At 43.4% G+C, this 24,424-nt stretch overlaps 1 protein-coding gene across 2 annotated transcripts in view; it reads right to left on the reverse strand.

Annotated features, from left to right (window-relative positions):
- The window catches only part of rab27b (RAB27B, member RAS oncogene family), a 102,615-nt gene that overhangs the window by 6,311 nt on the left and 71,880 nt on the right, over positions 1-24,424 (reverse strand). For both annotated transcript variants that reach the window (XM_045692655.2, XM_045692657.2), the window contains 2 exons: positions 9,860-9,945; positions 3,806-3,909 (listed from right to left, as the gene is read on the reverse strand). In XM_045692655.2, the coding sequence (XP_045548611.1) occupies positions 3,806-3,909; positions 9,860-9,945 (190 nt within the window). The remainder of the gene's footprint in view (positions 1-3,805; positions 3,910-9,859; positions 9,946-24,424) is intronic.

Below are 24,424 nucleotides of genomic sequence, written 5' to 3' on the forward strand. Positions count from 1 at the left end.
TAGTCCATCTGAAACATTCTAATGAGGGAACATGTAGTCCAACTGAATCATTCTAATCAGGGAACATGTAGTCCATCTGAAACATTCTAATGAGGGAACATGTAGTCCATCTGAAACATTCTAATGAGTGAACATGTAGTCCATCTGAAACATTCTAATGAGGGAACATGTAGTCCATCTGAAACATTCTAATGAGGGAACATGTAGTCCATCTGAAACATTCTAATGAGGGAACATGTAGTCCATCTGAAACATTCTAATGAGTGAACATGTAGTCCATCTGAAACATTCTAATGAGGGAACATGTAGTCCATCTGAAACATTCTAATGAGTGAACATGTAGTCCATCTGAAACATTCTAATGAGGGAACATGTAGTCCATCTGAATCATTCTAATGAGGGAACATGTAGTCCATCTGAAACATTCTAATGAGGGAACATGTAGTCCATCTGAAACATTCTAATGAGGGAACATGTAGTCCATCTGAAACATTCTAATGAGGGAACATGTAGTCCATCTGAAACATTCTAATGAGTGAACATGTAGTCCATCTGAAACATTCTAATGAGTGAACATGTAGTCCATCTGAAACATTCTAATGAGGGAACATGTAGTCCATCTGAAACATTCTAATGAGGGAACATGTAGTCCATCTGAAACATTCTAATGAGGGAACATGTAGTCCATCTGAAACATTCTAATGAGTGAACATGTAGTCCATCTGAATCATTCTAATGAGGGAACATGTAGTCCATCTGAAACATTCTAATGAGGGAACATGTAGTCCATCTGAAACATTCTAATGAGGGAACATGTAGTCCATCTGAAACATTCTAATGAGGGAACATGTAGTCCATCTGAAACATTCTAATGAGGGAACATGTAGTCCATCTGAAACATTCTAATGAGGGAACATGTAGTCCATCTGAAACATTCTAATGAGTGAACATGTAGTCCATCTGAAACATTCTAATGAGTGAACATGTAGACCATCTGAAACATTCTAATGAGGGAACATGTAGTCCATCTGAAACATTAGAGAGTTTTAAACCAACATGTATTTCGTTTTTAAGCTCAAGTTGTTTTATATCAGCAAGGGATTCCTGCATAGCTATAAAATCTGACTGTAGTTTTGACACAGTTAGATCAACAGTCAGATCAACAGTCAGATCAACAGTCAGATCAACAGCCAGATCAACAGTCAGATCAACAGTCAGATCAACAGTCAGATCAACAGCCAGATCAACAGTCAGATCAACAGTCAGATCAACAGTCAGATCAACAGTCAGATCAACAGCCAGATCAACAGTTAGATCAACAGTCAGATCAACAGCCAGTCACCAGTCAGATCAACAGCCAGATCAACAGTTAGATCAACAGCCAGATCAACAGTCAGATCAACAGTCAGATCAACAGCCAGATCAACAGCCAGATCAACAGTTAGATCAACAGCCAGATCAACAGTCAGATCAACAGTCAGATCAACAGCCAGATCAACAGCCAGATCAACAGTTAGATCAACAGCCAGATCAACAGCCAGATCAACAGTCAGATCAACAGCCAGATCAACAGCCAGATCAACAGCCAGATCAACAGTTAGATCAACAGCCAGATCAACAGCCAGATCAACAGTCAGATCAACAGTCAGATCAACAGCCAGATCAACAGTTAGATCAACAGCCAGATCAACAGTCAGATCAACAGCCAGATCAACAGTCAGACCAACAGCCAGATCAACAGCCAGATCAACAGCCAGATCAACAGCCAGATCAACAGCCAGATCAACAGATAGATCAGCAGTCAGATCAACAGCCAGCTCAACAGCCAGATCAACAGTCAGATCAACAGTCAGATCAACAGTCAGATCAACAGCCAGATCAGCAGCCAGATCAACAGCCAGATCAACAGTCAGATCAAAAGCCAGATCAACAGCCAGATCAACAGTTAGATCAACAGCCAGATCAACAGCCAGCTCAACAGCCAGATCAACAGTCAGATCAACAGTCAGATCAACAGCCAGATCAACAGTCAGATCAACAGCCAGATCAACAGTCAGATCAACAGCCAGATCAACAGTCAGATCAACAGTCAGATCAACAGTCAGATCAACAGCCAGATCAACAGTCAGATCAACAGCCAAATCAACAGTTAGATCAACAGTCAGATCAACAGTCAGATCAACAGTCAGATCAACAGTCAGATCAACAGTTAGATAAACAGTCAGATCAACAGTCAGGGCTATAGCATACATAATACTATCATCCACATAGAGATGAAGTTTCAGATTTTTTAACAGATTGACCAATGGTGTTTTATATTAATAGTGAAGAGAACAGGTCCCAAAATGGACCCCTGTGGTACACCTTTATGTACATCAAGAAATTCAGACTTAACCCCAACAATCACGACGGCCTGAGTTCTGTCACTATGATAATCATGAAACCATGAACAGGCGTCAGAACTCAGACCTATAGAGGACAACGTATTCTATAAAATAACATGATCAACAGCATCAAAAGCTTTTGGCAGGTCTACAAACAAAGCAGAACATTTCATTTTAGCATCTAAAGCATTGATAAGATCATTAACAACTAATGTGGATGCTGTGACACTGCTATGCCCAGGCCTAAACCCTGATTGGATGGCCTGGCCTAAACCCTGATTGGATGGCCTGGCCTAAACCCTGATTGGATGGCCTGGCCTAAACCCTGACTGGATGGCCTAGCCTAAACCCTGATTGGATGGCCATACAATACTCTGATACAAGTATTGTATCAGAGTAATACAGGGTGAGGATCACTTCTTTTGAAGTGTTTTGAACCACTGGACTGGGCCTCCCTAATGCTGGACTGGGCCTCGCTAACCTAAGAATGGGCCTCGCTTACTCAAGTATGGGCCTCGCTAACTCTGGACTGGGCCTCGCTAATCTCGCTAACTCAGGTCTGGGCCTCACTAACTTCGCTAACTCAGGTCTGGGCCTCGCTAACTCTGGATTGGGCCTCGCTAACCTTGCTAACTCAGGTCTGGGCCTCGCTAACTCTGGACTGGGCCTCGCTAACTCTGGACTGGGATTGCCAACTCAGGTCTGGGCCTCGCTAACTCAGGTCTGGGCCTCGCTAAATTAGGACTGGGCCTCGCTAAATCTGGACTGGGCCTCGTTAACTCAGGTCTGCATTTTCCTTTCTCCAGAAAACAGTTTACTACTAACCTTTGCCTACTTCCTGTGCCCTCCCTCCAGGCCTAGCTCTAAGGATGATTACAGTATTGATTGATATTGATCCACTGAGGACCTGTCTGCTCTTCCAATACCTCCTTAATTAAACTGTCTTCCTTTCAAATGCCAGGACATCATTGTCAATAAGAATGTGTTATTAACTGACTGGTTAAATAAAGGTAAGGGGGAAAACATATTTCTATTCAATTGAATAAATGAATTGACTGAATCCCCAACCCTGGCCTGGCCATGTTCTGTACAATTCAGTTTGAATCATGCTGGTGTTTAGAAGAGATGTGTCTTGTAAAGTGGTCTTGTGTAGCTCAGTTGCTAGAGCACTTGCGCTTGCATCGCCAATGGTCATGGGTTTGATTTCCGCTGTGGCCACCCATAAGAAAAATGTATCCACATATAAGTTGCTTATATGCTAAATGGCATATATTATCTCAAGCCTGTGTGTGTGTGTGTGTGTGTGTGTGTGTGTGTGTGTGTGTGTGTGTGTGTGTGTGTGTGTGTGTGTGTGTGTGTGTGTGTGTGTGTGTGTGTGTGTGTGTGTGTGTGTGTGTGTGTGCACCTAGACCACCACTTACTCATCCAGTTGCGGACGTTCAGAAAGCTCTGTTGGCTGGTGAGGTCAAACATGAGCAGGAAGCCCATGGCATCTCTGAAGAATGCTGTGGTCAGACTCCTGAACCTGGGGGGGGGGGAGACAACAACAGCATTTTACAAATGGCATTCCAATTTAGACCCGGGATGGTCACACAGTTTTGCCCCAGGTCTCCAGTTTTGCCCCAGGTCTCCAGTTTTGCCCCAGGTCTCCAGTTTTGCCCCAGGTCTCCAGTTTAAAATACCACTATTTTAACCAGGTTTGTTAGTTAGGGCTGGGGAAACGTGGGATACCAATCAGCTGAGGACTGGTTTAGAGAAGGTCTGAGAATGGTGATGGCGACAGTTCAATGGGTTTCTGTGCAGCACTTTGTGACATCAGCTGATGTAAGAAGGGCTTTGTAAATACATTAGATTGATTGATTGATGGCACCATCAAGAGTTGTGGTTTTGATTCCCACATGTGTCACATATACTGAATATATCTCTGTCAATGGTGACAGTTCAGTAATTTAGCGTCTAATAAATGACCAGGATTGCCAGTGGGGCTTCCAGCAACGTGATTCAAGGCACAAATTCGTTATGATCTTTCAATTTAGAGAATCTCATTCTGGCATAGAGAAGGCCCGGTCAGAAATTAAATGAGTTGAAGTGTGTGTGTGTGTGTGTGTGTGTGTGTGTGTGTGTGTGTGTGTGTGTGTGTGTGTGTGTGTGTGTGTGTGTGTGTGTGTGTGTGTGTGTAACATACACATTACATAATACATACTGATGAGTCATCAAACTATGAGTCAAAGCTTGATTAATGGACTGGCAGCCTTGAATCAACCGCTGCCTCCCAGTGTGTTTATTGTCTCTGATAGCAGAACACTTCTTGTATGCGTTCCAAATATTCCCTATATAGTGCACTACTTTTGACCAGAGCCCTATGGAACCCTATTCCCTAAATCAGGGCTGCCCAACCCTCTTCCTGGAGATCTACCGTCCTGTGGGTTTTCAGTCCAACCCTCTTCCTGGAGATCTACTGTCCTGTGGGTTTTCAGTCCAACCCTCTTCCTGGAGATCTACTGTCCTGTGGGTTTTCAGTCCAACCCTCTTCCTGGAGATCTACCGTCCTGTGGGTTTTCAGTCCAACCCTCTTCCTGGAGATCTACTGTCCTGTGGGTTTTCAGTCCAACCCTCTTCCTGGAGATCTACTGTCCTGTAGGTTTTCAGTCCAACCTTCTTCCTGGAGATCTACCGTCCTGTAGGTTTACAGTCCAACCCTCTTCCTGGAGATCTACTGTCCTGTAGGTTTTCAGTTCAACCCTCTTCCTGGAGATCTACTGTCCTGTAGGTTTTCAGTTCAACCCTCTTCCTGGAGATCTACTGTCCTGTAGGTTTTCAGTCCAACCCTCTTCCTGGAGATCTACTGTCCTGTGGGTTTTCAGTCCAACCCTCTTCCTGGAGATCTACCGTCCTGTGGGTTTTCAGTCCAACCCTAATTTAACACACCTGATTCTACTAATTAGCTGCTCAACAAGACCTTAACTAGCTGAATCAGATATGCTAAATTAGGGTTGGACTGTAAACCTACAGGACAGTAGATCTCCAGGAAGAGGGTTGGACTGTAAACCTACAGGACGGTAGATCTCCAGGAAGAGGGTTGGACTGTAAACCTACAGGACGGTAGATCTCCAGGAAGAGGGTTGGGCAGCCCTGCCCTATATAGTGCACTACTTTAGACCAGAGCCCTATGGAACCCTATTCCCTATATAGTGCACTACTTTAGACCAGAGCCCTATCGAACACTATTCCCTATATAGTGATTAGACCAGAGCCCTATGGAACACTATTCCCTATATATAGTGCACTACTTTAGACCAGAGCCTAGAACCATCAGTTTTCTGAGAAGAGGTTCAAGGAGTTTGAGCCAGTGTTGATCATGTCAACAAACATATTCATCAAACACCTATTTTTCAGTGGCAATTGACGATACTTTAACTGACTAAATAAAACTTTCATTTCAGTTAACTAAAACGAGACAAGATAAAATGATCTTAGACTAAAATCTGACTAGAAGTGGACTGGACAAGAGTTTTTTGTTTGTTGGAGAGAGAGATTGAGAGCTTTTCAGTGATAAGCACAATGAATATTAGCAGCACAGATGCGCAGCGCTGTTGTGTTCAGCAGTGGACGCCACACCCTGCACACACAGTCTACATCAGCTGGTGAGCTGCTGGGGAGCAAGCGATGAATGTGGTTAGAAGGGCCGATAGGCTCCGCTCAGGCTCCGATTATAAACATCGCGCAGGCCACTCTCCTGCTTCCTTGTAGCTAACCAGTCACACCACCAGCCTTTCTAGTTTCCTACCCTTTGCCTGGTTAGGAAACACAAGCTGCTATCCGAAATTAAAAACAATAGCAGCATTAATTTTTAATAGTAAAACAATAGTCTAGCTACGTGTTTTTCTCTCCCTTGAGTAGAGAAAAATTGTCTGTCTTGGAATTTGTAGTCTTGTTCAAGCCTCCTCACTTTCCTCACTGCATTTCACAGCCAGGTTCTGTAACTAACGTAGCCAAGTCTCACTCTTCTTCCGAGAAAACGGCTTGAAATATTACCGTTCAAAATATATTTATTTTATACGTCACCTTTATTTAATCCAGGTAGGCAAGTTGAGAACAAGTTCTCATTTACAATTGCGAATTGGCCAAGATAAAGCAAATCTGTCACGTCCTGACCAGCAGAGGGAGCAATTGTATTGGTTTTGGTCAGGACCTGGCAGAGAGGTTTTTGTGTCATGTGTTTAGTTAATTGAGGTTGGACTCCCAATTGAAGGCAGGTGTGTTGAGTTGCCTTTGATTGGGAGTCCTATATAGTAGTGTGTGTTTTTCTTTGGGGTTGTGGGTAATTGTTTCTTGTTTAGTGTGTTTGCACCTGACAGGACTGTTGGCTGTTAGTTTCCTTGTTTTTGTTTTTGTATAGTGTTCTTTCTAATACAATTGAAGGATGAATACTAACTCCGCTGCATTTTGGTCCATTTTTAAAGCAAGGTAGTAACATCTGACTGGGTAAATAACTCATCTATATCTGACTGGGTAAATAACTCCTCTATATCCGACTGGGTAAATAACTCCTCTATATCCGACTGGGTAAATAACTCCTCTATATCTGACTGGGTAAATAACTCCTCTATATCTGACTGGGTAAATAACTCCTCTATATCTGACTGGGTAAATAACTCCTCTATATCCGACTGGGTAAATAACTCCTCTATATCCGACTGGGTAAATAACACCTCTATATCTGACTGGGTAAATAACTCCTCTATATCTGACTGGGTAAATAACTCCTCTATATCTGACTGGGTAAATAACTCCTCTACATCTGACTGGGTGAATAACTCTATGTCTGACTGGGTAAATAACTCATCTATATCTGACTGGGTAAATAACTCCTCTATATCTGACTGGGTAAATAACTCCTCTATATCTGACTGGGTAAATAACTCCTCTATATCTGACTGGGTAAATAACTCCTCTATATCTGACTGGGTAAATAACTCCTCTACATCTGACTGGGTGAATAACTCTATGTCTGACTGGGTAAATAACTCATCTATATCTGACTGGGTAAATAACTCCTCTATATCTGACTGGGTAAATAACTCCTCTATATCTGACTGGGTAAATAACTCCTCTACATCTGACTGGGTGAATAACTCTATGTCTGACTGGGTAAATAACTCATCTATATCTGACTGGGTAAATAACTCCTCTATGTCTGACTGGGTAAATAACTCCTCTATATCTGACTGGGTAAATAACTCCTCTATATCTGACTGGGTAAATAACTCCTCTATATCTGACTGGGTAAATAACTCCTCTATATCTGACTGGGTAAATAACTCCTCTACATCTGACTGGGTTAATAACTCCTCTATATCTGACTGGGTAAATAACTTCTCTATATCTGACTGGGTAAATAACTCCTCTACATCTGACTGGGTAAATAACTTCTCTATTGAGTAGTGACTGTATTATTATCCATATTGGATGGACTGGTTACCTTACGCTCCAAACGTTCTATCCATGAGTCAGAGAGAACATATAGAGAACCTAGGCCAAGCTGATGGTTCATTGTTATGCAGAACAATCTGTTGGTAGGACAAGGCTATGTAAAATGTATGTTTGTGCACATGGAAGTCAGTGATTTATGTTGACTATAGGTTAATGAAGCCAATACAAATGTGATATGACTAAAATGAAAGAACATTTAGTTGACTAAAATAGCCCGTTGTTTTAATCATTTTTGAGAGTAACAAGACAATCATTATTCAAAATGACAAAAAAATACCACTAAAGACCACTAAAAATGTCAAAGACTAGACTAAATTTTAAAAAAAAGACTGGAATGGGAACGTAGAGTGGTTGACTCTCAAGAAGCTTTGAATCTGTTCCCTATGTAGTGCATTAGTTTAATCCAGGCTCTGGTCAACGTAGGGAATAGGGTGCGGTTCGGGACACAGCCACAGTCTGTCTCTCATTGAGGCTTTTTTTTTTCGATCAACAGACACGTCAGTTTCTCTTTCGGAACGTACGAAGGTGTCTGACCCGCTAGCAATCACAGACAGATGCTGTGAAAACGCTGTGAAGACGCCTCATTGTTAATGCTCGTTAAGATGCTGTGAAGACGCCTCATTGTTAAGGCTCGTTAAGATGCTGTGAAGACGCCTCATTGTTAAGGCTCGTTAAGATGCTGTGAAGACGCCTCATTGTTAAGGCTCGTTAAGACGCTGTGAAGACGCCTCATTGTTAAGGCTCGTTAAGATGCTGTGAAGACGCCTCATTGTTAAGGCTCGTTAAGACGCTGTGAAGACGCCTCATTGTTAAGGCTCGTTAAGATGCTGTGAAGACGCCTCATTGTTAAGGCTCGTTAAGATGCTGTGAAGACGCCTCATTGTTAAGGCTCGTTAAGATGCTGTGAAGACGCCTCATTGTTAAGGCTCGTTAAGATATTCCTATGACTACCCTCTCTTTATAATGCATTATAGGCACATTTGTAACACTTTATGAGCTACCGTAATTTCCGGACTATAAGCCGCAACTTTTTTCCCAGGCTTTGAACCTCGCGGCTTAAACAATGACGCGGCTAATATATGGATTTTTCCCGCTTTCAATTATTTTTTATTTTTTTTAAAACATTCTGTGACGTGCTCAGTTTTTTGGCGGCATGAAGCTTTCATTAGACCAATGAAATTGCCGAACGGGTTAAGGTCAAACAACTTTTTTGTTTACTGTTTAGATTAAATCGAGCGCTCTCAAACTTCCCATCATTCTGATTACGGTAGTCATTTTGTCACCCTGATTCCCTGGGGGCACAACAAAGTATTTGCAGCCACTCGACATCGGTGTAAATCGTGCATTTAAGGTGGCGCTCCGTGTTCAGCGGGAGGCTTGGATGACAAGTGGGGAGAAATCCTTCACTAAAACGGGCCGCATGCGAAGAGAAACTTATGGTCAAGTCTGCCAGTGGGTCCTGACAGCGTGGAGCATTGTAAAAAAATCCACTATCATCAACGGGTTTCGAAAGGCTGGACTGCTGCGTGTTGAAGAGGGCTCAGCGGGGGATTTGCCCCCGGATGAAAGTGACGAGAGCGACAATGAAAACGATCCAATATCGGATGAAGCAATTCTGAGGCTATTCAACTCCGACACCGAAGGAGATGACTTCAGTGGTTTCAGTGCACAGGAGGAGGAAGATAGTGACCAATTACTTTCTTGGTAGGCTACTGTTTACTGCTAATTTTCTATTTCTTGTTACAAGCCGTGTTTCGTTAAAGCCTATTTATTTTTGTTACAAGCTGTGTTTCGTTAAAGCCTGTGTAAAGTTAATTTGTTTCAATGTACCGGTAGGCACCTGCGGCTTATAGACATGTGCGGCTTATTTATGTTCAAAATAATACTTTTAAAAAAAATCAGTGGGTGCGGCTTATATTCAGGTGCGCTTAATAGTCCGGAAATTACGGTACATGTAATGCATTAGAATGCAGTTCCAGTACCTCTCCTGTCCAGCTGTATCCCAAAGCTGGAGGTGAACTTTAAAGGTCTTCCCTGTGGTTCCATTGGGGCCCGACGCTGTGTACACCTGAAACACACATGGACACATACAGGGTGAGAAACACACCGACACATACAGGGTGAGAAACACACCCGACACATACAGGGTGAGAAACACACCCGACACACACAGGGTGAGAAACACACCGACACACACAGGGTGAGAAACACACCGACACACACAGGGTGAGAAACACACACCGACACATACAGGGTGAGAAACACACCCGACACACACAGGGTGAGAAACACACCGACACACACAGGGTGAGAAACACACCGACACACACAGGGTGAGAAACACACCCGACACATACAGGGTGAGAAACACACACCGACACATACAGGGTGAGAAACACACCCGACACATACAGGGTGAGAAACACACCGACACACACAGGGTGAGAAACACACACCGACACACACAGGGTGAGAAACACACCCGACACATACAGGGTGAGAAACACACCGACACATACAGGGTGAGAAACACACCGACACACACAGGGTGAGAAACACACACCGACACATACAGGGTGAGAAACACACCCGACACATACAGGGTGAGAAACACACCCGACACATACAGGGTGAGAAACACACCGACACATACAGGGTGAGAAACACACCGACACACACAGGGTGAGAAACACACACCGACACATACAGGGTGAGAAACACACCCGACACATACAGGGTGAGAAACACACCCGACACATACAGGGTGAGAAACACACACCGACACATACAGGGTGAGAAACACACCGACACATACAGGGTGAGAAACACACCCGACACATACAGGGTGAGAAACACACCCGACACACACAGGGTGAGAAACACACCGACACACACAGGGTGAGAAACACACCGACACACACAGGGTGAGAAACACACCCGACACACACAGGGTGAGAAACACACCGACACACACAGGGTGAGAAACACACCGACACACACAGGGTGAGAAACACACCCGACACATACAGGGTGAGAAACACACACCGACACATACAGGGTGAGAAACACACCCGACACATACAGGGTGAGAAACACACACCGACACATACAGGGTGAGAAACACACCGACACACACAGGGTGAGAAACACACACCGACACATACAGGGTGAGAAACACACACAGATCTACGTTAGCTAAGTCACTAAATCTACAGATCTACGTTAGCTAAGTCACTAAATCTACAGATCTACGTTAGCTAAGTCACTAAATCTACAGATCTACGTTAGCTAAGTCACTAAATCTACAGATCTACGTTAGCTAAGTCACTAAATCTACAGATATATGTTAGCTAAGTTACTAAATCTACAGATTTACGTTAGCTAAGTCACTAAATCTACAGATCTATGTTAGCTAAGTCACTAAATTTACTGATCTACGTTAGCTAAGTCACTAAATCTACAGATCTATGTTAGCTAAGCCACTAAATCTACAGATCTATGTTAGCTAAGCCACTAAATTTACAGATCTACGTTAGCTAAGCCACTAAATTTACAGTGCTAAGCTACTCAGGCACCTAGCTTTGTAAACAGAAAGGAAACAAACTGTGTTTGGACATCCCACTAGTACTGTTATCAACAAAGGTTCAACAGACTTTAGTATAAGAAAACAGTAAAATCCTGGGAAGGAAATTCTTTTGCTGCAGAATCCAAAGAAAATACTGTAACAAAACCAACATGAACAGATGAAACAGACATGAACAGATAAAACAGACATGAACAGATAAAACAGACATGAACAGATAAAACAGACATGAACAGATAAAACAGACATGAACAGATAAAACAGACATGAACAGATACATAACAGACATGAACAGATAAAACAGACATGAACAGATAAAACAGACATGAACAGATAAAACAGACATGAACAGATAAAACAGACATGAACAGATAAAACAGACATGAACAGATAAAACAGACATGAACAGATAAAACAGACATGAACAGATAAAACAGACATGAACAGATAAAACAGACATGAACAGATAAAACAGACATGAACAGATACAAAACAGACATGAACAGATACATAACAGACATGAACAGATACATAACAGACATGAACAGATAAAACAGACATGAACAGATAAAACAGACATGAACAGATAAAACAGACATGAACAGATAAAACAGACATGAACAGATGAAACAGACATGAACAGATAAAACAGGCTCATAGTAAATGAGTAGCAGCGTTATAGGGACATTGGCCACATGGGAGAAAAGGAACATGGGAGAATAGGAACATGGGAGATTAGGAACATGGGAGAATAGGAACATGGGAGAATAGGAACATGGGAGATTAGGAACATGGGAGAATAGGAACATGGGAGAATAGGAACATGGGAGAATAGGAACATGGGAGAATAGGAACATGGGAGAATGGGAACATGGGAGAATAGGAACATGGGAGAAAAGGAACATGGGAGAATAGGAACATGGGAGAATAGGAACATGGGAGAATAGGAACAGGAACATGGGAGAATAGGAACATGGGAGAATAGGAACAGGAACATGGGAGAACAGGAACATGGGAGGATAGGAACATGGGAGAATAGGAACATGGGAGAATAGGAACATGGGAGAATAGGAACATGGGAGAATAGGAACAGGAACATGGGAGAATAGGAACATGGGAGAATAGGAACATGGGAGAATAGGAACATGGGAGAATAGGAACATGGGAGAATAGGAACAGGAACATGGGAGAATAGGAACATGGGAGAATAGGAACATGGGAGAATAGGAACATGGGAGAATAGGAACATGGGAGAATAGGAACATGGGAGACGAGGAACATGGAAGAATAGGAACATGGGAGAATAGGAACATGGGAGAATAGGAACATGGGAGAATAGGAACCATGGGAGAATAGGAACATGGGAGAATAGGAAGATGGGAGAATAGGAACAGGAACATGGGAGAATAGGAACATGGAAGAATAGGAACATGGGAGAATAGGAACATGGGAGAATAGGAACATGGGAGAATAGGAACATGGGAGAATAGGAACATGGGAGAATAGGAACATGGGAGACGAGGAACATGGAAGAATAGGAACATGGGAGAATAGGAACATGGGAGAATAGGAACATGGGAGAATAGGAACATGGGAGAATAGGAACATGGGAGAATAGGAACATGGAAGAATAGGAACATGGGAGAATAGGAACATGGGAGAATAGGAACATGGGAGAATAGGAACATGGGAGAATAGGAACATGGAAGAATAGGAACATGGGAGAATAGGAACATGGAAGAATAGGAACTGTGCAGTGGTGAGGGAAGGAAAATCATAAGACTAAATATTGACTCAAATGCCTTTTCTTTCCATAAGCCTACTTTTGACCGTATGAGCACTAGAGATAGTAATAAAATGCTTTAGTAAGCACTAGCCCAGCAGTTTCCCAAACTCTGTCCTTTGGGACCCCAAAGAGTGCACATTTAGTTTTTTTGCCCTAACACTACACAGCTGTTCAAATGATCGTAGCTTGATGATTAGTTGATTGTTAGAATCGGCTGTGTAGTGTTAAGGCAAAAAGTTAAAGTGCACACCTTGGGTTCCCGAGGAACCAAGTTTGGGAAGCCCTGCACTAGCCTAAACAGTGGATGTTTTTACATGTATTTTGCATTCATGGATATTAGCATTTTCTTCCTCTTTGTCTAGCTGTACTACTGTCATCGGCATGGCATGGCCGATTAACTAGGGCCGATTTCAAGTTTTCATAACAATCGGTAATCCGCCTTTTGGATGCCGATTATGGCCGATTACATTGCATTCCACGAGGAAACTCGCGTGGCAGGCTGACTACCTGTTACGCGAGTGCAGCGTCAAAAGGACCTTGTGACTGCAATGAGCCAAGGTAAGTTGCTAGCTAGCATTAAACGTATCTTATAAAAAACAATCAATCGTCAAATAATCACTAGTTAACTACACATGGTTGATGATATTACTAGGTTAACTAGCTTGTCCTGCGTTGCATATAATCAATGCAGTGCCTGTTAATTTATCATGGAATCTCAGCCTACTTCAACTTCGCCAAATGGATGATGATTTAACAAAAGCACATTCGCAAGAAAATCTGAATCGTTGCACAAATGTACCTAACCATAAACATCAATGCCTTCCTTAAAATCAATACACAGAAGTATATTTTTTTAAACCTGCATATTTAGTTAAATGAAATGCATGTTAGCAGGCAATATTAACTAGGCAAATTCAGGGTAAAAAGCAGCAGTTTGGGCCGCCTGGCTCGTTGCGAACTGTGTGAAGGCCATTTCTTTCTAACAAAGACCATCATTAATTTGCCAGAAATGTACATAATTATGACATAACATTGAAGGTTGTGCAATGTAACAGCAGTATTTACACTTAGGGATGCCACCCGTTTGATAAAATACGGAACGCTTCCTTATTTCACTGAAAGAATAAATGTTTTGTTTTTGAGATGATAGTTTCCGGATTTGACCATATTAATCACCTAAGGCTCGTATTTCTGTGTGTTTATTATATTATAATTAAGTCTATGATTTGATATTTGATAGAGCAGTCTGACTAAGCGGTGGTAGGCAGCAGCATGCTCGTAAGCATTCATTCAAACAGCACTTACTGCGTTTGCCAGCAGCTCTTAGCATTGCTTGAGGCACAGCGCTGTTTATGACTTCAAGCCTATCAACTCCCGAGATTAGGCTGGCAATACTAAAGTACCTATTAGAACATCCAATAGTCAAAGGTATATGAAATACAAACAGTAGAGAGAGAAATAGTCCTATAATAACTACAACCTAAAACTTCTTAACTGGGAATATTGAAGACTCATGTTAAAAGGAACCATCAGCTTTCATACGTTCTCATGTTCTGAGCAAGGAACTTAAACTTTAGATTTTTTACTTGGCACATATTGCACTTTTACTTTCTTCTCTAACACTGTGTTTTTGCATAATTTAAACAAAATGTAACATGTTTCATTATTTATTTGAGACTAAATTGATTTTATTTATGTATTATACACTGCTCAAAAAAATAAAGGGAACACTAAAATAACACATCCTAGATCTGAATGAAAGAAATAATCTTATTAACTACTTTTTTCTTTACATAGTTGAATGTGCTGACAACAAAATCACACAAAAATAATAAATGGAAATCCAATTTATCAACCCATGGAGGTCTGGATTTGGAGTCACACTCAAAATTAAAGTGGAAAACCACACTACAGGCTGATCCAACTTTGATGTAATGTCCTTAAAACAAGTCAAAATGAGGCTCAGTAGTGTGTGTGGCCTCCACGTGCCTGTATGACCTCCCTACAACGCCTGGGCATGCTCCTGATGAGGTGGCGGATGGTCTCCTGAGGGATCTCCTCCCAGACCTGGACTAAAGCATCCGCCAACTCCTGGACAGTCTGTGGTGCAACGTGGCGTTGGTGGATGGAGCGAGACATGATGTCCCAGATGTTCTCAATTGGATTCAGGTCTGGGGAACGGGCGGGCCAGTCCATAGCATCAATGCCTTCCTCTTGCAGGAACTGCTGACACACTCCAGCCACATGAGGTCTAGCATTGTCTTGCATTAGGAGGAACCCAGGGCCAACCGCACCAGCATATGGTCTCACAAGGGGTCTGAGGATCTCATCTCGGTACCTAATGGCAGTCAGGCTACCTCTGGCGAGCACATGGAGGGCTGTGCGGCCCCCAAAAGAAATGCCACCCCACACCATGACTGACCCACTGCCAAACTGGTCATGCTGGAGGATGTTGCAGGCAGCAGAATGTTCTCCACGGCATCTCCAGACTCTGTCACGTCTGTCACATGTGCTCAGTGTGAACCTGCTTTCATCTCGGAAGAGCACAGGGCGCCAGTGGCGAATTTGCCAATCTTGGTGTTCTCTGGCAAATGCAAAATGTCCTGCACGGTGTTGGGCTGTAAGCACAACCCCCACCTGTGGACGTCGGGCCCTCATACCACCCTCATGGAGTCTGTTTCTGACCGTTTGAGCAGACACATGCACATTTGTGGCCTGCTGGAGGTCATTTTGCAGGGCTCTGGCAGTGCTCCTCCTGCTCCTCCTTGCACAAAGGCGGAGGTAGCGGTCCTGCTGCTGGGTTGTTGCCCTCCTACGGCCTCCTCCACATCTCCTAATGTACTGGCCTGTCTCCTGGTAGCGCCTCCATGCTCTGGACACTACGCTGACAGACACAGCAAACCTTCTTGCCACAGCTCGCATTGATGTGCCATCCTGGATGAGCTGCACTACCTAAGCCACTTGTGTGGGTTGTAGACTCCGTCTCATGCTACCACTAGAGTGAAAGCACCGCCAGCATTCAAAAGTGACCAAAACATCAGCCAGGAAGCATAGGAACTGAGAAGTGGTCTGTGGTCACCACCTGCACAACCACTCCTTTATTGGGGGTGTCTTGCTAATTGCCTATAATTTCAACCTGTTGTCTATTCCATTTGCCCAACAGCATGTCAAATTTATTGTCAATCAGTGTTGCTTCCTAAGTGGACAGTTTGATTTCACAGAAGTGTGATTGACTTGGAGTTACATTGTGTTGTTTAAGTGTTCCCATTATTTTTTGAGCAGTATATTAAGTTAAAACAAAAGTGTTCATTGTTCATTCAATATTGTTGTAATTGTCATTATTACAAATATATATATAAAAATCAGCCGATTAATCGGTACCGGCTTTTTTAATTCTCCAATAATCGGTATCGGCGTTGAAAAATCATAATCGGTCGACCTCTTATTATAACCCATATGCTGTGGTCTGTGTCTGTCTGCAGGAGATGCATCAATGAGGTATCATCAAGCCATCACTGAGGTACTGTATGCAAAAGCATGCAGCGTCATTATCCACTTTGCTTCTGCGTCACAGGATTACATCTCATTGACGGTCCTACTGGTTGATGTATAACAGATTACATCTCATTGACGGTCCTACTGGTTGATGTATAACAGATTACATCTCATTGATAGTCCTACTGGTTGATGTATAACAGATTACATCTCATTGATGGTCCTACTGGTTGATCTACCCTTCCCCTCCTCTCAGAGGTTTATCCTCTCCCATTAATTCAAGTATACAGCTACCCTTCCTCTCCTCTTCCCTGGCCATCTCTAAACAGCCCAGTAACTCAGTTTAACACGGATGAAGATAAGAGAAAGCGACTGGCTGCAAACCGATTCTCCACGCTCCACCCTCCCTGTCATGGATTTAAAGAGCGACTGCCCCAAAACAACTACTTCTCGTTTTGAAAAAGGCATAGATATGTCAGAAACAGTTATTATACTGTCGAAATTGACTATAAAGTGTTCATAGGATAATTCTGGTCATAAAGTCAGTCTCGTCCAAACTGAGATTTGTGAGATAGGAAAAAATGTAATGTAATGAAGGGTACCGCAATGAAATGAAGGGTACCGTAACGTGATGAAGGGTACCGTAACGTGATGAAGGGTACCGTAACGTAATGAAGGGTACCGTAACGTGATGAAGGGTAACGTAACGTGATGAAGGGTAACGTGATGAAGGGTAACGTGATGAAGGGTACCGTAACGTGATGAAGGGTACCGTAACGTGATGAAGGGTACCGTAATGAAGGGTACCGTAACGTAATGAAGGGTACCGTAACGTGATGAAGGGTACCGTAACGTGATGAAGGGTACCGTAACGTAATGAAGGGTACCGTAACGTGATGAAGGGTACCGTAACGTAATGAAGGGTACCGTAACGTGATGAAGGGTAACGTGATGAAGGGTACCGTAACGTGATGAAGGGTACCGTAACGTGATGAAGGGTACGTAACGTAATGAAGGGTACCGTAACGTGATGAAGGGTAACGTGATGAAGGGTACCGTAACGTGATGAAGGGTACCGTAACGTGATGAAGGGTACCGTAACGTGATGAAGGGTACCGTAACGTGATGAAGGGTACGTAACGTAATGAAGGGTTGTGGTGGCTAATTTCCGCATTACCAAATGAGGAGTTACAAAACACACCAGTCCGAGTTAAACTACATCTTTAATACTTAAGATACTTTTGCAAAAGTTCTTGACCCCCAACAATGCACTCTCTCGAATGAATCATTTAATGAGGTACTTGCAGAATGGCTCAGGGATCTTTTATAGCAACGATACAGCCCCTTCAACGTACATTGACAAACCACAGATACTTAGTAACAGTTCAAAGGTTACGTTTTCGATGACAGATATCAATAAAACACATAAGACAGTAACTGCTATGTCAACAGGGTTCATTGAATAGCCCAGTATCTGGTCCCCTTAGAACTGTCCCTCCCTGGTACGGTATTGAACAGAACTATTTCATCCAATGGCATATATCAATTGTCAACTCTAGATACTCCCATCTCAAGCAAACCCCCTCTTGACCCCACTCCACCCAGACACTGCCATAAACCTCCCCACAATAAGGAAAAGGAGGGTGTGACTTGCTCACAGACATTGTGGAGATAAGTCATTGGTTCCCCAGTAATCACGCCATCCCTTCACATGGTTTAAGCATAGGTAAAGAGACATTCACATATGAAGACAATATTTCATTCTGTCCTCCTCTCTTGCTGATATTCTGCAGAGCAACAGAGACAAGTAAAAGACAAGTCTGACCTCTTCCCCTCTCTGGGCCCCAAGTGTCTGAGCCCCAGCTGAGGGAAATGTGTAACTGAAACATTCCAGAGTCAAAGGACACTTTCTAATGACAAGTATCTCACATAAGCATATTATACTAATAAAACATCTTAATTATCTATGTTACCCAACTAATTCTGATTCGTCCACGACAGGGTACCGTAATGAAGGGTACCGTAAAGTGATGAAGGGTACCGTAATGAAGGGTACCGTAACGTAATGAAGGGTACCGTAACGTGATGAAGGGTAACGTGATGAAGGGTACCGTAACGTGATGAAGGGTACCGTAACGTAATGAAGGGTACCGTAACGTAATGAAGGGTACCGTAACGTAATGAAGGGTACCGTAACGTGATGAAGGGTAACGTGATGAAGGGTACCGTAATGAAGGGTACCGTAACGTGATGAAGGGTACCGTAATGAAGGGTACCGTAACGTGATGAAGGGTACTGTAACGTGATGAAGGGTACCGTAACGTGATGAAGGGTACCGTAATGAAGGGTACCGTAACGTGATGAAGGGTACCGTAACGTGATGAAGGGTACCGTAATGAAGGGTACCGTAACGTGATGAAGGGTACCGTAACGTGATGAAGGGTACCGTAACGTAATGAAGGGTAGCGTAACAGAATGAAGGGTACTGTAACGTAATGAAGGGTACCGTAACGTGATGAAGGGTACCGTAATGAAGGGTACCGTAACGTGATGAAGGGTAACGTAACGTGATGAAGGGTACCGTAACGTGATGAAGGGTAACGTAACGTGATGAAGGGTAACGTGATGAAGGGTAACGTGATGAAGGGTACCGTAATGAAGGGTACCGTAATGAAGGGTACCGTAACGTGATGAAGGGTACCGTAATGAAGGGTACCGTAACGTGATGAAGGGTAACGTAACGTGATGAAGGGTACCGTAATGAAGGGTAACGTAACGTGATGAAGGGTAACGTGATGAAGGGTACCGTAATGAAGGGTACCGTAATGAAGGGTACCGTAACGTGATGAAGGGTACCGTAACGTGATGAAGGGTAACGTAACGTGATGAAGGGTACCGTAATGAAGGGTACCGTAATGAAGGGTACCGTAACGTGATGAAGGGTACCGTAACGTGATGAAGGGTAACGTAACGTGATGAAGGGTACCGTAATGAAGGGTAACGTAACGTGATGAAGGGTAACGTGATGAAGGGTACCGTAATGAAGGGTACCGTAACGTGATGAAGGGTACCGTAACGTGATGAAGGGTACCGTAACGTGATGAAGGGTAACGTAACGTGATGAAGGGTAACGTGATGAAGGGTACCGTAATGAAGGGTAGCGTAATGAAGGGTACCGTAACGTGATGAAGGGTACCGTAACGTGATGAAGGGTAACGTGATGAAGGGTACCGTAATGAAGGGTACCGTAATGAAGGGTACCGTAACGTGATGAAGGGTACTGTAACGTAATGAAGGGTAACGTGATGAAGGGTACCGTAACGTGATGAAGGGTAACGTGATGAAGGGTACCGTAACGTGATGAAGGGTAACGTGATGAAGGGTTCCGTAACGTGATGAAGGGTACCGTAATGAAGGGTACCGTAACGTGATGAAGGGTAACGTGATGAAGGGTACCGTAACGTGATGAAGGGTACCGTAATGAAGGGTACCGTAATGAAGGGTACCGTAACGTGATGAAGGGTAACGTAACGTGATGAAGGGTACCGTAACGTGATGAAGGGTACCGTAATGTGATGAAGGGTACCGTAACAGAATGAAGGGTACCGTAACGTGATGAAGGGTACCGTAACGTGATGAAGGGTACCGTAACGTGATGAAGGGTACCGTAATGAAGGGTACCGTAATGAAGGGTACCGTAATGAAGGGTACCGTAACGTGATGAAGGGTACCGTAACGTGATGAAGGGTAACGTAACGTGATGAAGGGTACCGTAACGTGATGAAGGGTAACGTAATGAAGGGTAACGTAACGTGATGAAGGGTACCGTAACGTGATGAAGGGTACCGTAACGTGATGAAGGGTACCGTAACGTGATGAAGGGTACCGTAACAGAATGAAGGGTAGCGTAACGTGATGAAGGGTACCGTAACGTGATGAAGGGTACCGTAACGTGATGAAGGGTAACGTAATGAAGGGTACCGTAACGTGATGAAGGGTACCGTAACGTAATGAAGGGTAGTGTAACAGAATGAAGGGTAGCGTAACAGTTTCCTTGGCTTGGATATTTCAACCCTGCCCATATAACAACACACGTGGCAGCACTTAAGAAATCATCAATTCGTAGCTTCACGCGACCCGATCGTAATGCCCATGGTCAATTTGGTTTGACATCCGATATCCCTATGAGGCTAGTTAGGGACCATCAGTAAATTACACAATGAACATGGGACAATATTTAGAAATGACAATAGCTCCAAATCCAAATGACTTAAAAATCTAAAACCAGGGCCTCCCAAGTGGCTCAGTGGTCTAGTCCTGGTTCGAGTCCAGGCTGTATCACAGTGGTCTAAGACACTGCTTCACAGTGCTAGCTGTTCTACTAGAGATCCTGAGTTAGAGTCCAGGCTCTGTCGCAGCCGGCCGCGACCGGGAGACCGATGGGGCGGCGCACAATTGTCCCAGCGTCGTCTGGGTTAGGGAAGGGTTTGGCCGGCAGGGATATCCTTGTCCCATCGCGCACTAGCGACTCCTGTGGCGGGCCGGGCGCAATGCATGCTAACACGGTCGTCAGGTGCACGGTGTTTCCTCCGACACATTGGTGCGGCTGGCTTCCGGGTTAAGCGAGCATTGTGTCAAGAAGCAGTTCGGCTTAACTGGGTTGTGTTTCGGAGGACACACGGCTTGAGACCTTCGCCTCTCCCGAGTCCGTACGGGAGTTGCAACGATGGGACAAGACTGTAACTACCAATTGGATATCATGCAATATTGGGGAGAAAAAGGGCAACAACAAAAAAATAACATCTAAAACCAACTATAAATTGTAGAAATTATATACAAATATAGAAAGAATTTAATGAGACAACTAAAAGCCGTTCCATTTACATTGTGCACTTTATTGACGGTCCCCTAACTAGCCACAGAGATTGGCTATCCAACCATTCTTTGCCACGGTCGCACACCAGCTGGCGTTGGCTAGCACAATACCAGATTAGACTGTTCCAAATGATCTAGAAGGGTGAGTGACTGTAACTGTGTACTGTTTTGGCAGAGTGAATGTAGAAACATTTGCCACATGCGAACACACACAAGAGACACCCACATTATACCATGGCCACTGCATTTCTTAATGGCCAAACCATTCAGCCTCTTTTAACAATGGTTGGAAAGTCCCTCCAGCCAACGCTTTCATCACTCCAATTCTTTTAAATCCATGATGGCGATTGTGCAAGTGCTCACTTTGAGACAAATGCGGAGAAAGGGAATGCAGACACCGTCTCTGTGAGTCTGAAGGAGAGTTGAGTTGATGACAGAGAAAGGAATGGCAGTTCAATCTAGTACGGAATGCATTATGACACTTCATTAAACAGTTAGGGGAATGGAATTCCAATGAAGGGTTCTTAAGGTTATTATAGCTGGTGGTGTTGGGGAAGTGGATGGTTGTCGGTAACTGTTGCTATAGAAGTGTGTAGAATATGAATAATAACAAGTAGCGAGGTATCGAGAATACACTTTATTTTGTATTTTTTTGGTATTTTATTAGGATCTCCCATTAGCTGTTGCAAAAGCAGTACACTACTCTTCCTGGGGTTCAGACAAAACATGAAACATAATACAGAATGACATAATACAGAGAACATCAACGGAGAAGAGTTGTGTTGATTCAATAGAACGGGGTCAAGATGTCAACGAAACAAAGCAACGGAGTTGCTTGGCTTGAGTTATTGTGATTAGACTTGCTAAGCACCACTACGGGGTTTAGAGTTTCCCCATAATGTAGGCTAACGGCTGTTAGGTTCTAATCATCAGAGTAAGAAATCGACGGACGCTATGAAAGCTTAAACCATGTTTATTTATCCCAAAGGATCGAACAGCTGAACCGACCAAGACATATTTAACCCTTTCTCCTATGCTGAGTCTCCTTTCATATCTGAACAGCCAAAGCATCTCAGTTGCTAGACAGAACCTTAGTGGTATCTGTTCTTCCTCACTTCATCTAACCTGACCTCTCACCCCAAAAGTGCTCGCTCCTCCCCAACTCATGGCTGTCATGGTGACTGGTACCAGACTGTGTCTTTTCTCCTCCCATAGGATCCCTGATGGCTAACAATAACACATCCTGACAGAACGTAAATGTTATACCTTATCCTCTCTCCCTCAGTGACATGAATAAGTATATATATCATGATTTCACAAGTCAACAAATCAGAACCCATCAGGGCAAAGGCCTGCAAACTACTAAACCTGAAAATCCCCCAAAAGTACACAGATGAGAAGAATCCATAGTAAAACCCGGACACAGAGGATAAACTGTCAAACAGATTATGAATAATTCGAGATTCCACCTGTAAGCATGAACAACATTATTGGAATGACCACACAAACCGTGAAATTATCATTAATGGGTTACAGGCAACCATATCTTGAAGCTGAAATCCATAATTCTCAATTGACATATTCTAGTCGATCACCGCCCTGCCACGTGCTACTGGGACCGCTGGAGAATACAACCATTATACAAGATGGAACTGTGACTGGGACCGCTGGAGAATACAACCATTATACAAGATGGAACTGTGACTGGGACCGCTGGAGAATACAACCATTATACAAGATGGAACTGGGACTGGGACCGCTGGAGAATACAACCATTATACAAGATGGAACTGGGACTGCTGGAGAATACAACCATTATACAAGATGGAACTGTGACTGGGACCGCTGGAGAATACAACCATTATACAAGATGGAACTGGGACTGGGACCGCTGGAGAATACAAGCATTATACAAGATGGAACTGTCACTGCTGGAGAATACAACCATTATACAAGATGGAACTGTGACTGGGACCGCTGGAGAATACAACCATTATACAAGATGGAACTGTGACTGGGACCGCTGGAGAATACAACCATTATACAAGATTAAACCGTGACTGGGACCGCTGGAGAATACAACCATTATACAAGATGGAACTGTGACTGGGACCGCTGGAGAATACAACCATTATACAAGATGGAACTGTGACTGGGACCGCTGGACAATACAACCATTATACAAGATTAAACCGTGACTGGGACCGCTGGAGAATACAACCATTATACAAGATGGAACTGTGACTGGGACCGCTGGAGAATACAACCATTATACAAGATGGAACTGTGACTGGGACCGCTGGAGAATACAACCATTATACAAGATGGAACTGTGACTGGGACCGCTGGAGAATACAACCATTATACAAGATGGAACTGTGACTGGGAGAGCTGTGAGCCACTTATCCATGTAATGTAATGACTACCCATAGCCTATGTAATGACTACCTATAGCCTATATAATGACTACCCATAGCCTATGTAATGACTACCTATAGCCTATGTAATGACTACCCATAGTCTACGTAATGACTACCCATAGTCTATGTAATGACTACCCATAGCCTATCTAATGACTACCCATAGTCTATGTAATGACTACCTAGAGCCTATGTAATGACTACCCATAGTCTACGTAATGACTACCCATAGTCTACGTAATGACTACCCATAGTCTATGTAATGACTACCCATAGCCTATGTAATGACTACCCATAGCCTATTTAATGACTACCCATAGCCTATATAATGACTACCCATAGTCTACGTAATGACTACCCATAGTCTATGTAATGACTACCCATAGCC

Source organism: Salmo salar, chromosome 13, assembly GCF_965601325.2.
Source record: "Salmo salar chromosome 13, fSalSal1, whole genome shotgun sequence".
Lineage (NCBI taxonomy): Eukaryota > Metazoa > Chordata > Actinopteri > Salmoniformes > Salmonidae > Salmo > Salmo salar.